General features: G+C 44.0%; 1 protein-coding gene across 2 annotated transcripts in view; it reads right to left on the bottom strand.

Annotated features, from left to right (window-relative positions):
* The window catches only part of fam193a (family with sequence similarity 193 member A), a 120,247-nt gene that overhangs the window by 14,961 nt on the left and 87,347 nt on the right, over positions 1-17,939 (bottom strand). The window contains exons 15-19 of one of the 2 annotated variants that reach the window (XM_069942166.1): positions 16,974-17,237; positions 10,400-10,682; positions 9,335-9,521; positions 3,679-3,909; positions 800-1,637 (exon numbers count right to left, since the gene is read on the bottom strand). In XM_069942166.1, the coding sequence (XP_069798267.1) occupies positions 800-1,637; positions 3,679-3,909; positions 9,335-9,521; positions 10,400-10,682; positions 16,974-17,237 (1,803 nt within the window). The remainder of the gene's footprint in view (positions 1-799; positions 1,638-3,678; positions 3,910-9,334; positions 9,522-10,399; positions 10,683-16,973; positions 17,238-17,939) is intronic. The other variant, XM_069942155.1, reaches the window with a different exon arrangement.

A 17,939-nucleotide genomic window follows, 5' to 3' on the forward strand; every position in this document is an offset into this window, starting at 1 on the left:
AAACACATGAATAAAAAAAATGGGCATTCCTCCAATCATGAAGTGGCTACTAACAAGGGGTGGTGGGGGGGGGGGGGGGCGCAATGTTTTTGGCTCCGTGAAAGGAGAGCTGGAGGAAAGGAGATAGAGGGAAAGAGAAACTGAGCTGAGACATAGGGAAATATTGGGGGGGGTAGTTAATGGAAACGGGACAGGCCGATGTTAATGCCATTTTGTAGGAGGATGCCCTACAAGGGTATGAGGTGTTCCTCCAATTTGCAGGTGGTCTCAGTCTGGCAGTGCATGGGAGTCGGGAAATGAAACGGGTGACATTTCAGATGCCAAAATGTCAAGGCCAAATACAGAGCTGCCTTAATGGAGGAGTGGGTCTTTCATACCCCACATATTTATAACTTGGTATCAGACCATTCAATTACAGAGTGATGAGAGGAGTTGGAAAGGGTGATGGACATCGTGTTTCAACCAGACAGCAAAACGCTGATAATAAATTTTCCAATTGTTCAGAAAGCCCAGTGGTTTGATAGTCATTTCACTGGACAATGTCCCTCTCCCCTTCCCCCGAGCACGTGGGGCCCCTCCCCCACTCCCTTAAACACACAGTGCCATCTCCCTCACTCCATCGAACACACATGAAGGTTTCCTGGCTCCCTTTAAACTTACAGGCTCTCGCTTGGCACTAGTCCTATGTGTGTTGGATTAGCAGAGTTTTGCTGTTATGACTGTTGCTTTCAGAATAATTAATTTAGATAAGTTTAAACAATGTGCAAGTTCCAATTGGTGGGAAAATGGTGAACCTTACCGATGGAGTTGTTCAGCTTGTCAGTTTTCTTCTTCTTGTTTTTCTTGGCCTTTCCTCTGGGCTGGGGTGATTCGGCGGTGTTTTTGTTCAGTGCTTGCTGATCAGTGGTGGCTGCAGGTTCACTCATTGCTGCCACACGGTCTTCCTTCACATGGTTGAGCTTCCTCCCATTGCCATTTACTCCCCTCTTCTCCTCCTTTCTCTGCTCCATCAACATTTGGCACTCGGACAGCTTTGGTTTGGGTGCCCCCACCTCCTGCTGACACTTGGCGGAGGATTTCTGATGCACATCGCAGGGTCTGAAGCCGTCCACCGGCCTCGGTTGCCGCTCAGTACTTGGCCTGATAGCCTGCAATTTTAACTTCTGCTTGCTCGTTACTTCATTTTGTCCTGCTGCGGCATCTGGGCTAACGTTGGTTTCTGGCTGCTTGGTCTTTGCCTCCCGTTGTGGTGGGGCTTGGGGGACTCGAGGGTCTTTTCCACTTGCTGGTGCACTAGGTTCCAGCTCTGCTTGCTGCTCTTCCTTGCTGTTGGCCTGCTCGGTCGGAGAGTTATCAGGTTTTGTTAGAATGTCTGGCTGCTGGGATTTATTGTCATCGTTCACCAGACCCACAGCGGCTTCCTTTAGCTGTGCATTTTGCAGAAGACACACAGCTTTTTGGGACTCCTTAGTCCTTTCTTTTTTCTTTTTCTTGGCCGAACGAATTTGCTGGAGCTCCTGAAGGCGCTGCAACTCCTGTTTTAGTCGCTCTTCTTCCTCCCGCTGCCTCTGCTCTTCCAAAAGTTGCAACTGTTCTCTCTCACGGGCCTCGGCCTCGAGTCGAGCCTTCTCTTCCTGCTGGAGGAAAACAGCAGTGAGTTTATTGAGCCAAAACTTTGGTGGTGACAGGAGGTGTTACTTACCTGGTAGCCTGCTGGTCCCTTTAGATAGTTCAATTTGTGTGGTTAGCGCAACGCTGTTACAGCACCAGCGTTCAGGACCGGGGTTCAAATCTCACGCTGTCTATAAGGAGTTTGCATGTTCACCCCATGACCTGTGTGGGTTTCCTCTGGGTGCTTCAGTTTCCTCCCACCCTTCAAAATGTACCGGGGTTTGTAGACAATTAGCTGTAATTGGCAGGCACAGACTTGCAGGCCGAAAGGGCAAGTTATCGCGCAGCATGGCTCAATTTAAAATTTAAATTTTTCCCCAAGGCAACACTAATGATGAATCGGGGTCCACAACTCTGAGTGGCAAAATGGGACCCATGCTGTTGCACCTGTGACCAATTGTTCCTGTGACCAATTGTTCCAGACTTCATGCCAAGTTTACGCTTTGCATGTTTTAGTTCGGTCAGACATACCGTAGATATTTGAGTATAATGTGAAAAATTTTTCCCCTTTTTCCCCTCAAAAATAGAGAGGTCACATTATACTCGAGAGAAAAATGAATTTTTTTTCTGCAGGCGGGTGGTGAGCGGCAGAGCGTGACTTAGGTGGCCGAGTGGCAGTGCGACTTGGGCGGGTCAGCTAAGGAGCATCTCAAAGGAAGGAAAAAAAAAATAAAGAGTTGGAGGAGTTTATGGAGGAATTTCTGGAGCTTAAGATCTTGGCTGCTTGGCTCCTGATGTTGGGATCATTAAATATGCAAAGGAGCAGAATTTGAGAAGTGCTGATATGTCAGGTAGTTACACAGCTTAAGGAATTCTAGAAACAAGGAGATGGGAGCGTGACTCAGGCGGGCAGGCGAGCGGCCGGAGAGATGGCAGCACGACTCAGGTGGGGGGGGGGTCATATTTTACATGGGAGTAAAATTTTTCCCCCCTTTTCCCCTCAAAAATGGGGGGGGGGGGGGGGGCGTGTCGCCTTATACACAGAATGCATTATATACGAATATTCACGGTAGATGGCCACATGGATATAAGAATTAGAGGGTTATGGGTGTGATGGAGGAAAGGATTAGATTTGTGGTGGAGTCGGCTGATGAGGTCAGCACAACATTGTGGGCTGAAAGGCCTGTTCTTTGCTTAATGTTTCATGTTTTTTTTCTATGTTCATTTTCTTGGTGAAATTTTAGTAAATAAATTACAGTACTTAGTAAATTACAGTAGTTTTCAGGGAGATCTTCAAAACCCAGCTGGAGTTGAACAGTCAATTTCATATCTTTACAGGACTACAATACAGAAATCACCTCTTCAGCCCATCTAGTCCATGTTGAACTATTATTCTGTCTCATTCCATTGACCTGCAACTGGATCATAGCCCCTCCATCCACGTTCCTATCCAAATTTTTATTAAATGTCAAAATCAAGCTCACTTTAGCTGGCATTTTCTCTACCTACGTCAGTGCTTCTCCACTGGTGCAACACAGCTCGTTTCCACAGAAGTCTTTAAAAATGTGAAATAAAATACTTTAAATTAGATAAAGATGTGTTTCTTACAGAGCTGCCTTTGACTTGAAAATATTTCTCAGTCATTGCCACGAGTGGGCCATGGTGTGCTAGGCCATAAGCCAGGTGGGCCTTCGACCGAAAAAGGTTGAGAATACTGACCCTTCATCATTTCATATTCCTGTCAAATCTCCTCTCATTCTTCAACAATTCAGGGAATGAAGACCTCACTTATTTACCCTTTGCCTAACACTCAATTCCTCAAATCCCAGAAACCCAACCCTAACCCTCGTAAATCTTCTCTGCACTCTTTCAATCTTATTTCCACTCAAGAGCCAAAGCACTGGCATCAAGAGTAACAAAGGTTCAACTTGCGTGATCATGAACAAGAGATGAACAGAGTAACTGTTTATTGTTAGGAGTATGGATACCAGAAGCATGTGTCAACATTCATATCCTGAGGACCAAACTGCCTGTGCTCTCCAACCAGAACACAGAGAAACTGCTTACCTTTCGTTGCTTGTGCCGTGCTCGTTTAGCTGCCCTTGAGCTGCTGACTGGCTTCGATTCTGTGCTATTTATAAACTGTAATAGATCCTCTACTTTTCTATGGTCTACTATCTGTTCTTTCTCGAGAATCGGGTCTGTTTTCTTTGGCTGCTCCTCTTTGCGCTTTGTGAGCCGTAACCGCAGTTTCTCCCGCATTTCTGCATAGTTTCGACTCGTTGGTGCAGCAGGTGGCTGAAAGACACAGGCAGCAGTGTTTAATTGCAGATCTCCGCTGTTTCCCAATTAAATTATCAGCAAAGTGGCTGTAAGCTTAAGCCACCATGGAGCTACAAATCGCATACCATGACATCTCAATGGATTTACATTGCTTTGTTTATTTTGCACTTGGATTCAGAGTAAACAATCTTACAAAACGGTATGAACAACCTTAGTCCATATTACGCAAATTGCTCCCATCCACCTGTTCATTTACATGCACTGCGGCTGAATATAGGAAAAAGTTAAAGTAGAGAAGACATGCAAGGCCAGCTGGAAAACCCGTATTTAAGTGGGGTGATGCCATCCTCCATCATTAAAATTTACTCTAAACTCTCTGATGGGTCAGTTGAAATCAGCCAGCATGTACTTTATCTGGTGCTGGTGCTGTCCCCAGCTAACCATTAATATTAGAGTTCAGACTTCCTATTCTCAATGTACACACTTCATTATAAGTAACACTGCAAGACTTGATAACGCTTAAACTGTATCAACCAGATACCACTATGAATGCAAGCAAAGCCATGAACTGTACTGTATTTCTTGCATATATATTTTATTGTACCAGCAGTGTATTGTTTAAAGATGAAACAATGATTTTCATGCCTTGCAAATGGAATTAATGTAAAGAAGACATTTTTATATTTTCTGGTTACATTTTTATGAACAAGGTATGCTTGATATTTTTTTAAAAATCCTTGTACAATGGTTCAGGCTTGTTTAGATGTCAGAGCATAGCACAAAATTTCCAGGATCTTTTAAAGTGGAATTGGAAGTCCATTAATTCTTGAAATTCAATTTGTTTGGATTGTAGCAGGGACGCTAGCCTGTGGGGATGTACTGAATTTCTGACAGCAACGCTAATTTCCATGCTAGGTTGTGAATGCACGGAAATCGCAAAGCTGCTGCCACATTCATGAAATAACCAAGTGAACACGAGTAGCTTTGTCATCTAGACCACATTTGGGCCAATTTGACTGACAAACTGTGAATTAATTACCCGCTGTCAACTTCTCCAGGGTCTCAGCAAAATTCTTCAGAATCCACAAGATCAACACACAGAAAAAGATACGATTTGAATATTTTAACCACTGAGATGGTGAACATTCTTATTTGTCAGGAAACTGTCCATTTCCTTCCAAGTTGATTCTGTGCAAAAGCAATGTTTCAATATTCGTCAACTGCTGCTTTACAATGAGCTGCTTTGATCTAATTAACAACACGAAACAGCTTCTTCAAAACCGCTAAAAATAGTAACTTCAACACAGATTATGAATATTTCTTTTATATCTGTAAAAACCCAGGGAATCAATGCAGGTACTGTAGCACAAGGACAGTGGTTTGATCTAACATGATCGAATTTTGGCACCAGTGCCTACATCATTATGCTTGAACTCAAAATCTCAGACTCAGCACTTTGCTGCTGCCTGTTGTCACGGTCACACTGGATATAGCCAATCCTATTTAAAATACTACATGGCATTTCAAATTTACTGTCAGAGAACATACATGACATCACATACAACTGAGATTCCTTCTCCTGGTAGTGCAAAAAGTAAACTGTACACAGCGTGAACATGTAATCAAAAGAACTGTAAATTGATAACAAATGTAAACCAACTGACGGTGCAATACAGAGAGAGCACAGAAAATCAATAAAGTGCACAAGTACGAGTCCTTAAATGAGTCCCTGATTGAGTTTGTTGTTGAGGAGTCTGAGGGTGGAGGGGGAGCAGCTGTTTCTGAACCTGGTGGTGAGAGCCTTGTGGCACCTTAGACCTCTTTCCTGATGGCAGTGATAGAACAGAGCATGTGCGTGGGGTGAGGGTCTTTGATGATTGCTGCTGCTCTCCGACGGCAGGGTACCTTGTCGTGGGGAGGGTTTTGCCTGTGATGTGTCCAGAACATTTTGGAGGGCTTTACGCTCAGGGGGATTGGTGTTCCCCATACCAGACCGTGATGCAGCTGGTCAGCTCTATTGAATTAAGCTGTAACATTATCTTTATTTTACATGCAGTGATGTGAAGGACTGGAAGCTGAAGAGGAGGGGTACAAAGTTTTGCACAAATTGCTGTGATAATTCCATTAATGATAATATTGCCAATATTCTTACTTGCTGCAACCAAGCAGGTACTTATTGTTTTGAATAAAAACTGCATTGGTATACAGTGCTCCAGTTTGAAATTGGTAGTCGAACAATTCACATATAATTGAAGTCCACATTCTAGAGTTTATTCAAGGTTATTCGGATACATTTTGGTTTGACCATGTCGAAATCACAGCACTTTTTATACACAGCCCCCTCATTTCAGGGCAGCATGTTTGGGATATTTGGCTTCACAGATGTTTGAGTACTCAGCTATATTTAATTGCTTCATTGGTGCAGGTTAAAAAAAAAAAGGGCTAAGCTTTCGATCATCTTTGGAGACAGTAGTTGCTATTTTTCAACATGAGGACCAAAGTTGTGCCAATGGAACTCAAAGAAGGCATTATGAGACTGAAAAGCAAGAATAAAACAGTAAGGGACATCACCCAAACTTGAGGATTACAAAATCAACTGTTTGGAACATCATTAATCAGAAAGAGTGAACTGGTGAGCTCAGTAATCACAAAGGGATTGGTATTCCAAGGAAAATCTCCACTGCTGATATCAGAAGAATTCTCAACACAATGAAGAAAAACTCCCAAATGTATGCCCAATAGATCAGAAATACTTAAGGAGGCAGGTGTGGATATGTCAACGACAACTGTCTGCGGAAGACCTCATTAACAGAAATGCAGGGGCTACACTGCCACATGCAAACAAACCATGAGTTAGCCACAGAAAGGATAGATGCATTACAGTTTCCCAAGAAGTATTTCAAAGAGCCTACAGATTCTGGAAGTAGGTCTGTGGACGGATGAGAACAAGATTAACCTGTATCAGTGATGGCAAGAGCACCACCAAAGTGTGAAGGTGAAAAGGAACTGCCAAAGATCCAAAGCATATCTCTGTTGCCATGGCTTGTATCTTGCAGCGTAGCCCCTTCACTTCTGTTCATGAAGTCTTCTGCAGACAGAAGTCATTTGACACATCTACCTCCTGAAGAGGGTTTGATCTGTGGCACATACATTTGGGATTTTATCTTCATTACGCTAAGAGCTCTTCCGTAATCAGCAGTGGAGGTTTTCCTTGGAAGACCAGGCTCTTTGCAATTACTGTACACTCTTTCTTCTTAATGACGATACAATCTGTTGATTTTGGTAATCCTAAGATTTGGGTGCTGTCTTCTTGTTTTTTTAGCCTCATAGTGGCTTCTTTGACTTTCATTGATACAACTCTGGTCCTTGTGTTGAAAAATGGCAACTACAGACTCCAATGGTGATCAAAAGCTTAGAAGCAAGCCCAGCTCTCTTCTATCTGTACCAATGAAGCAATTAAACATAGCCGAGTACTCACGAAAACCTGTGAAGCCAAATGCCCAAACATTATGCTGCCCTGAAATGAGGGGAGAATGTATAAAAAGTGCTGCAATTTCTACATGGTCAAACCAAAATGTTATCAAATGACCTTGAATAAACTCTGGAACGTCGACTTTAATTGCATATGAATTGTTTGATTACAAATTTAAAACTGCAGAGCACAGGGGCAAATAAAAGAAAATGGTTTCTTTCACCCAAACATTATGGAGAGCATTGAATGATCTCAGATTGGAAAGAGACCACATAAAAGGGGAAAAGAAAGAGGGAGTGCCCAGCGCACAAATGGGCTTAAGAAGATATGGGTCCAGATTTGGCTCTAGGGAGCAGAATCTGAGGAAGTGGTGCAGGTGTTGGCAGTAACAGCATTCTGACAGAGAAAAAAATATTGAGGAGGTAAGTGTTATCTTGTGGCAAATAAGGCAGGATAAATCCCCAGGGCTTGACAAGATATTCCCTGAACATTGAGAAAGGTTAGTACAGAAATTGCAGGAGCCCCAGCAGGGGGTATTTAAAACATTCTTAGCCAAGGGTGACATGACGGAGGATAGCTAATATTGTTATGTTGATTAAGCAAGGCTCTTAAGAATAATCTGGGAAATTATAGGTCAGAGAGTTTGACATCAGTCTTGGGCAAGTTACAGGACGACGATCTAAGGGACTGAATATTCAAGTACTTAGATAGGCAGGAATAGATCAGAGATAGTCAACATGGCTTTGTACGTGGTAGGTCACGTCAAGCCAATTTTAAGAGTTTTTCGAGGAGGCTACAAGGAAAGTTAATGAAGGCTGTGGATGTGATTCACATGCACATTAGCAGGCCTCTGACAAGGTCCCACATGGGAGATTGGTCAAGAAGGTTCAGTCGCCCGGTATTCAGGACAAGATGCTAATTGGATTTGGCACTGACTTTGCGGGAAAGGCCAGAGTGGTAGTGGATGACAACCTCGGACTGAAAATGCCTAGTGGTGTGCTTCGGGAATCGGTGGTGGTCCATTGGTGTGTATCATCTGTATCAATGATCTGGATGATAATATGGTGAATTAGATCAGCAAATTTGCCAGACAATAAGATTTGGGTGTAGTAACAGCAACGAAGGCTTGCATCAGGATCTTGACCAACTAGAAAAATGGAAGGTAGAATTTGATGTAAACGGTGTGAGGTGTTGCACTGAGAAGGTAGGAAAATACACAGTAAATGATATGGCACTGAGGAGCACAGTAGAACAAAGGGATATGGGGATGCCTTGAAAGTGGTGTCACAAGCAGATAAGAGTCATAAAGAGAGTTTTTCCCACATTGGCCTTCAAGTATTGAATACAGGAGTTAGGATTTTATGTTGTTGTCCAAGACATTTGAGGCCACATTTGGAGTATTTTGTGCAGTTTTGGTCACCTCCCAAAAGGAAAGATAGCAATGAGATTGAAAGAGTGGAGAGAAACTTTACAACAATGTTGCTGGGACTTGAGGAGCTGAGTTATTGGGAAAGATTGAATAGGGCAGCACAGTTTACTGTAGCAGTTAGTGCAATGCTGTTACAGTGCCAGTAGGCAGGACTGGGGTTAGAATTCCGCACTATAAGGAGTTTGTACGTTTTCCCCGTGTATGCGTGGGCTTCCCCCGTGGGCTGCAGTTTCCTCCTAACTTTCAAAACATACCCCGGGAGTTGCAGGTTAATTGCGTGGCCGAAATAGCCTGTTACTGTGCTGCATGACGACATTTAAATGTAGGATTTATACCACACATGCCGTTTCAAAGAGCAAGTTTTAATTCTCAGTTTCTTCTCAGAGCACCTGAATATCGGAGCCAGTGTTCCAAAAGAGTAGCTTTCTGTCTATATTGATTGGGCATGTTAAGACTTTTTATCCAATGTAAAGCAGGGTTACAGACAATATTTATTAACAACAGCCAAAACAGCTCCTAATTAAAAAAGGATCACTCACCCCGCCGTGGCCAAAGAATTCACAGTAGCAGCAGTCACAGTATTTTCCTTCTTTCTGATTGGTTGATGTTGAGGTACTAGAGCTATGTTCTGAGCAGCTGTCTTCGTCTTGACTTTCTTCAACGTCAAACTGTTGATGATCGTACACATTGCCACTCGCACATGGATGCCCTTCGCAATCAGGGTCACTGCAGAGGCATCAAAACAACAGTTAAATGCACTTGTTCAATGCCCAGTGGTGGGAAAAAAAAGACAATTGTGCTGGTTCCAGCTTTACGAATTCTCACTGTCACTGAGAAAAAGGGCCTAATATTTCTAAGCAGTCAATAACTTTTCCGCAGTGCCACTTGTCTTCAATTTTTCCGCTGCTGAACCTTAATATTGCCCAACTTGCTGAGCTTCTCCAGCACTTTTGTGAACCGCCATTTGCAGACCTGAACCTTTTCCAGTTCACCAAATCCTTTCCACTGATGATGCTCAGGACCATCTCTCCTTTCTGCCCTGCACTTGGAGATCTGTCCGTGAATACGGTTGTTGTTATTCATTCTGGTCAGCTTGCATTTATTACAGGAACTTTTTCCAAATGCCTCGGTGAATTATGCACCAAATCTGATTGCGGCCTAACCACAGTCTCACACAATGGATGGAAATTGGCGAAGGAGGAATAATGCAAAAGGACTCAGTGGATTATTTAACACCCACTTCAATCACAGCAAAAGGCAGCAGTGACCTCAAATTTATATCCCATACAAAAGATAGGACTATCCGCCCCAGAACACCCCCCCCCAAGTCTGCAAAGCAACAGCAACTAATGTCCTTAGTTGGTTGATGGACTAATTGTTTACTCTATAAGCAAAACTGATTATCTATTTTCTTGTTAATAATAGCAGACTAAGAAAAAGCAAAATGGAGTCAGATTAATACTATTATATACCACAATAACTGAGCTGCAAGCATTACTGAATGAACACTTTAAAGATGTTCGAGTATGGGATACTAGACTTACTTTATTTGCCATATTCATGAAACATTTTACTGAAATCTCAGATATATGCCGCATACTAACCTGCACACGCTGGCTGATGCACTCACTGAGCTTTCTGCAGTAGCTGCAGGGGGGGCAGATGAGGTTGGACATAGCCCTGAATGGGGATCGATAAAACCTGGGGCAGTTGAAGCTGTCTTTGGAAAAGGTGAAGTCACAAGGTTAGGCATGTGAGGTGCAGAGGCAGGGGACAGCGGCGTGGGTGTGAGAGATGGAAGAGATGTTAAACCTGTGGGGCTGTTCCTAGGTGCCACTGGTGTGGGATGTCTGTGGTCTTCTTTACCTAAATTGTGGAACACCTCACCTGGACCAAAAGCAAAGGACAAAAGGAAATTAACAACTTGGAACATGGCAGCTGGAATTGCAGAACACTGACGTTTTACAGCTTTAAATCAATGAAATTCTTCAAGTGCTGGGTGGCACAGTTGGGGTAGGGGTTAGTACCACACCTTTAAAGCACCAGCGATTGGGACCGGGTTCGAATCCCACGTTGTCCGTAAGGAGTTGGTACATTCGCCCCATGTCTGCTTGGGTTTTCTGCAGGGGCTCTGACTTATTCCCACCATTCGAAATGTACTGGGGCAGCACGGATACGTGGGCCGAAATGGCCTGTTTTAAAATTTTAGAACAAATCTGGGAAATTAAAACTCAGTTAGAATGCACAAAGGTGCAGGTCACAAAGCATTCAAAGGAAATCAAAGGTAACTAACATTTCACCTTCTACTGCTCATAGATGTCACGTGACCTGCTGAATTTCTCCAGCACATTTTGCGTATTGCACGTGCTCCGTCATCTGTTGACTTTGTTGGGCCAAATTCCTTGATGGTGCCTTGTGCCTTGCAATTTCAAAAAATTGGTTTGGTACTCAGGCTCATTTGCCATATTTAAAACATTAAAATTATTTATTATGGTAGATACCAAGAAATTATTTGCTGTGATTGGAGTTGCCCAGATTAAAGACATGTTGTCTCAAGATGAATGCGAGCCTATTCAGGAACGAAGTCCATAAAATCTTGTTCTACAGATGGGGTGATGGAAATCTGGAATCTTCTCCTCGTTGACCAACCATTCACAAACTCACTGTTCCTGATACTGCATTCTATTAATATCACCACTACTTATTTGATCCCAATAATAACATTGAATTAAACAATTGTAATAATTTATGTGGCCCAAAGGGGGCACCCACCAGCTAGTTAATTAAAGTTTGAATCCACATCAGTCATAACCTGCATTTAAAAACTCACTTTTGCAGATAAATGGCCCATGGTGCTGTGCAAATAAGATGCGGGGAAGGAGCACACTGTGCCAGGAAAAAATGGGTCTGTGAACACGAGAGGTTGAAGCTGACAGAGATGTGGAAGTTAAGCAAGTGAATTCCATACTGAAGCAGAAGTAGGCTATTTGGCACATCAAGTCTGCTCCACCATTCCAAGATGAGCTGATCCATTCTCCCACTCAGTCTCAATCCCATGCCTTCTACCTATTTTCTTTAGTATCCTGACTATTTGGATACCTATCATTCTTTACTTTAAATATACCCTAAACCTGGCCCCCACAACTTCCATATAATTCCATATAATGTTCGCAACTTCCAGAGGTTCACCACTCTCTGGCTAAACAAATTCCTCTGCATCTCTGTTTTAAATGGGTGCTGTTCAATCCTCAAGTTGACCTAGACTCCCCACCCATGGGAAACAACTTTGTAAGATCTACTCCATCCAGGCCTTTCAATATTCTAAATGCTTCTATGAGGTTCCCCCTCTTTCTTATGAACTCCAAGGAATACAGCCCTAGAGCCATGAAAAGTTCCTCACACGCTCATCCTTTAATTTCAAGAATAATTCTCTGAACCATCTCCAATGCTAGCACATCTTTGCTTCAACAAGGAGCTCAGAACTGAAGGCGTTGGGCCAAGAAAAAAATGGATCTGTGAACAAGAGAAGTTGAAGCTAAACAGAGATGTGGAGGTTTAGCAAATGAATTCCAAAGAGTAGAGTGAAGTCAGCTGAAAGCTGTACCAGAAGGGTAGACAAAGAACTCTAACTGATCTGCTATATAGAAATGAAATCTGCTCTTATTCTGACCAGCAGTTATCTCTGAACAGCACATTTATATTGAACAATATTCTGATGTGTAGCGGTCTGGTCTGGCCTTATACACAAGGGGTCAAATCGCCACAGCACACAGCCTACACAAAATGGCGCAGGGACTGCCTCCTCAGCGCCAGGGTTAAAGAGCGGACTGTGGGGAGCGAGAGCCGCTCCTGAGACTGTGCGCTGACGTCACTCCCTTGAGCCAGCGCAGCAGGTGGGGGATTTGCAGCATTGCATTTGTAGCACAGTCTGTTTGAATAAACAGTCGGTTACCGGTTCACTCAGCTTGGTGCAGACGTGTTCCTTTTCTCTTTGTAGCGCCACCGTATAATAGGCGCAACAGTTTCAATGGTTTGAGCACACAGCGGCATGGACCCCACCGGCTCCTGAAGCTGCTGGAAACAAGCCTGCCGCAGTCATGTCCATTTCTGTTCCCACCCCGGCTATGGTGAATGCCAATGGCATCCACTTGCCGCCATTTTGGGCCAACCAGCTGTGCAGTTGCCTGCAACTAGCTGAGGCACAGTTTGTGTTAAGAGGCATAATACCTGAAGACACCAAATTTTGGCACGTTGTCAACACCCTGGATCCAGTCACCGCAGCAACAGTCTGCTCTTTTGTGAGCCAACTGCCCAAAGAATGCAAGTATACCCTCTTTCGTCGATTCTTACTTGATTCTTTCGAACTCAGCCGGCACGAACGGGCCATTTGCGTACTTAACTCACAGGGCCCAGGGAACCGAAACCCCTCTGACCTTATACAGGAGCAAGTGGTGTTAGCAGTCGGACACACCAAGTATTTTCTGTTTGAAGTCCTATTCTTCTCAAAGTTGCCAGTCTACCTTGCCTCAGCCATCTCCGATATGGACTTTGCTCACCCGCACCTTGTGGCCAAGGAAGCTTTTCTGAATCCCTCAGCCAGACTCAATTAGTGGCCTCAGCAGTTGGCACCAGAAAGGGCCTCCTTTACCTATGGAACCTGAAGATTGGGCGATATTTCCTTGGAGACACTGGTGCCGAGATCAGTCCCATACCGCCTAAATTCTTCAAGAGAAGAAACAACCCCCAAGGTTTCACCTTACCGGCAGCCAATGGTTCTACGATCCCCAGCTACGGAACTCAACTCGTGACTATCCACACCAAGGACACCGTTTTCCAATGGGAGTGCGCAGTCGCCTCCGTGGGTCAGGCCCTCCCCTAGGGCCAATGCGCCTTATGGACGTGGTGACTCGGGTCCTGGAGGGAATATTCGTCTATATGGACGATATTCTCATCGCCAGCCCCAACGCAGGAACACACTGGGAACACCTTTGGCAGCTCTTCGCCAAGCTTCAGGCGCATGGGGTTAACAGTCAACCCAGCTAAATGCCAGTTTGGCTTGGACACGACCGATTTCCTGGGACATCACATCACCAGCACAGGAGCCGTGCTACTGCCCGACAAGGTAGAGTCCATCTGCAGTTTTCCCAAACCAACCTCTCTCAAGGGACTGTAGGAATATGTAGGGATGGTGAATTTTTACCATAATTTCCTCCCAGGGGCAGCAGCCATCACGCAACGACTATTCGACCTCACCAAAAGGGGCGAGAAGACTCTCACCTGGGCCGCTGAAGCACTCCAAGCTTTCGACGCAACCATAACAGCGCTATCTGAAGCCACAGCACGCAGCCAGCACACAGTGCAGGGACTGCCTCCTCACTGAGGAGCGCTAAGGTTCAAGTGCGGACTGCGGGGAGCGAGCGCCGCTCCTGAGACTGTGCGCTGATGTCACTCCCTTGAGTCAGCGCAGTGGGTGGGGGGTTTTGCAGCATTGCTTTTGTAGCGTGGTCTGTTTGAATAAACAGTCGGTTACTGGCTCACTCAGCTCAGTGCAGACGTGTTCCTTTTCTCTTCGCAGCGCCACCATATAATAGGCGCTACAAATGTATCTCAGCAACAAATTCAGAAGAAACCAGCCTAAATCATGGCAGCATAGTAATCAGGAGATCCCAGACCTACAGTGCAATTTACAATGTACATAAATTGGCTTTCATGTGCAAAATGGGGATTTAAAAAAATCAAATATTTAAAATTTGATTTACAGCTCAGAAGAACCCGATTTCAGCCCGTCCTGTCCAATTACACCCAGATTAACCCGCAACCCAGTTTGGGAGGGTGGGAGGAAACTTGAGGACCTGGGGTAAACCCAAGCAGACATGAGAGAACATACCAACTCCTCTTAGACAGCGTCAGACTTGAACTCAGGCTGACGATAGCGCTGCTCTAACCGCGCCATCCATTCATTACCACGATCAGCGTTGCCTTATCACCAAGATAAAAATTCCATTCCCTCAGCACCAATGGCAACTTTCCCAAACAGTTTCCCCAATACACACAACCAAAAAGGACTTGCATCCACAGAGGATCTTCTGTGAACCCAGGACAATGTACTGCATTAACTGGGCATATTGGAAAAGCACTGTAGCTGGAAAAGCAAACGTTCTGATCATGCACAAGGATTCATCAAAGCACCAACCGGAAATAATGAATGAAAGTATTTGTTTCTCTTGGAAAAGTGACATCAGTTGAGGAAAAAAGATACCAAGCTGATTATCATTCGCCCAAGCCTGCATATTTTACAAAGGGCAGAAGGAGCCCAGATCTAACGTTCCAAATGAAAATAAATCCCGTCATTTTACAGTTGTGATAGTAAGTATTCTTTATCTGCCTGTGATCTAGTGTTGTTGATTGGATCACCTTCCCCAAGTGGCCCTGAACTGAGTGATTTCCTATCCATTTCAGTGGGCATCTATGAGCTTATGGATGGTGTGGGGTTGGGGGTCCACATACAGACCCAGAATGGGGAAGAATGGTAGATATTCTTTCCTGAAAGACATGAGAAGCCACTGGTTTCAATGTTACTAAATTCACATTCAGAGTCCATATAGCTTTAAAACAGGCCCGCCAGCCCAACGACGTCAAATCCCATTTGGTCCATAAACCTCTCTACCAGCCATTCTCAACAGGGCTCATACGGCTTTGCTGGAGGCCACAGCACATTTCAGGGGTGAAATAAAATAATTTCAAAACTTTTTTTTTAAAAAAGGTAGTCGGTAGGAGAGAAGGAAGAAACCAACTAAACTTGACTGCCTCACAGAGAAGGCAGTACATAAACTTTGAGCAGAGTCCTAAGGGGGCCAATGCCAAAATAATGTTGAGAATGGCTGCTCTACCATTCCTATCCACATACCTGTCCAATTACCTTTTAATTGTTGGAACTATATCCTCCTTTTTCACTTCACCCGACAGCTCGTTCAATGGACCTATCATCCTCCGAGTATAAACTTTCCTTTCAGATACTTTTTAAATCTTTCTCTTCTCATCTTAAACTGTGCTCTCTCGTTCCCATGTAAATAAACTAAGAGCATTCACTTTGAACATGCCAGTTATGATTTCATAAATCTCCAAGATCGCCCCTCAGACGCTTTTGCTCTCAAGAAATAGTTCCGGCCTATCCAACATCTGCTTCTATCTCCAGTCCTCGCTCGTGATCTCCCATTACTGTTAGCATTTTATTCTAGACTTGTCTGATTGGTTGAATTTAATTCAGCTGCTGCAATAGTGGGATTTGAACTCCCATCTTCTTACCAAAAGTTGGGGACACAGCATGCTAATCCAATAATTTCACCACTCTCATTACAGTGTCAGGCTGTAATCTTGTGACAAATGGGGAAGAGGAGCTTTGAAACTCTTCAAAGACCACAATCCTGTCAGCTTTCTTCAGAAGCTCGATTGAGAGCGTCCTTGCCAGCTGTATCACATTCTCGTATGATTTTGCTGTCAATTATTGGATCAAAGGTCACTCCAGAAGATCACTGGGGTCCCCTCCCCTCCATCATCATGGTCTACCAGGATTGATATTCTGAAGAGGGCTTGCAAGGTCATTGAGGACCCCTATCAGCCCACATGCAGCATCTTCCAGATACACCTGTCGGGACAGAGATACAGGAGCAGTAGAGCCAGAACCACTAGGCTGAGAAACAGCATCTTCCCTTGGGCAGTGAGACTACTGAATGACTGATGAACTGCTTTACACAAATCGCTGTTAATTTAACGGCATCTATTTATTTATTTATATATGTGTCTGTGTATCGTTTGCCTACGTGTGTGCGCTATCTATTTGTGCATTTGTGCACCGAGGACCAGAGAATGCTGTTTCGCCAGGTTGTACTTGTACAACCGTATGATAAAAATGAATTTGAAAACATGTCTAGCAATAAAATCACAGCAAGCAATCAAACGTTTCAGAAAATGGAAAGAAAGGGAAACAAAATAACGGGAAAACAATTTTAACACAATCTTTATAACACAAAAGACCCATTATTAAAAATTAAGCCCTATACTTGTCTGAATTGAATACACTGCAATATACAGTGTATGGAAGAGGACTGAAAGGAAACGTGCACACAACTATCAGAGTTGAACAGAGTTTAAAGATCAGAGCCAGTGGGTTGCTTTTACCTAATGATGTAGGCCTTTTTGATGAAACCTTAAACTGATTGGAGCTAGATTGTACAGTAGTGGCAGTAGATGAGACAGAGGACGTGGCTGAGGAGGTTGCCATGATGACTTTGTTGGTTTCCATGGAGGCAGGGGGATTGTAGAGACATTTTTTCCTTGCTGCAGGTTTTTTCTCCTTGGTATCTGTGACAACTGTTTCTGTGCTGGTTGTGGGGGGAAGTGCTTCTGGCCTAATCTCTGGGAGCGATGACCGCAACATGTCACCTGTAGAGCAAAGGCAAATATAGATGGTGAACATTGGAAATCCTTCCCACACGTTTGCGAGATCATGCGTTTAAAATGCCAAATTTACTTTCCAGTTAGTATCAAGTTTATGTTTCACTGGTGAACAGCAAGTCATTTAGGAAGCCTTGAAGTGGTTGCAAGAGTGATGTTAATGCATTAAAGGTGGTACACCATTTTATTACACCCGTCAACTGCAGGTAGCAAGTAGCAGTCTTGAACAGTAGGCCAAGCCAACGTGCAAGTAGTGAGCATTTCTCATGTAGATACCCCCCCATATAGTTTTGCATTGATTCTATCCACACTTCTGTGATATTGCCTTGCCATCTGCTGCACCCACAGAATATGCTCTTTTACCACTTATATTTTATTCCCTCACACCTGGAGGGAGTAGGGGCAATGAAACGGTTCAATTTCTATGGCGAGACAACATACCGAACAAAGTATAATCAGCACTCTGGAGTCTGGGCTCATTTTTGAGGTCAATTTGGGGAAGGAGTTGGACGTCACTATGGGAGGAAACCTGGCCTGCTATCCTGAGATATGAAGAGTGCATGGATTGAATAGTCAGATCTTTCTGCTGCCTGCTGAAACAATTTCCATTTCAGATTGACAGTCAATAACAAGCCCTCCAAGAGGCTGAGAAAAGCAGCGCCAGATGTTGTGCAATTCCCATCCACTCTA

This window comes from Narcine bancroftii, chromosome 1 (assembly GCF_036971445.1).
Source record: "Narcine bancroftii isolate sNarBan1 chromosome 1, sNarBan1.hap1, whole genome shotgun sequence".
In the NCBI taxonomy this organism is placed as follows: domain Eukaryota; kingdom Metazoa; phylum Chordata; class Chondrichthyes; order Torpediniformes; family Narcinidae; genus Narcine; species Narcine bancroftii.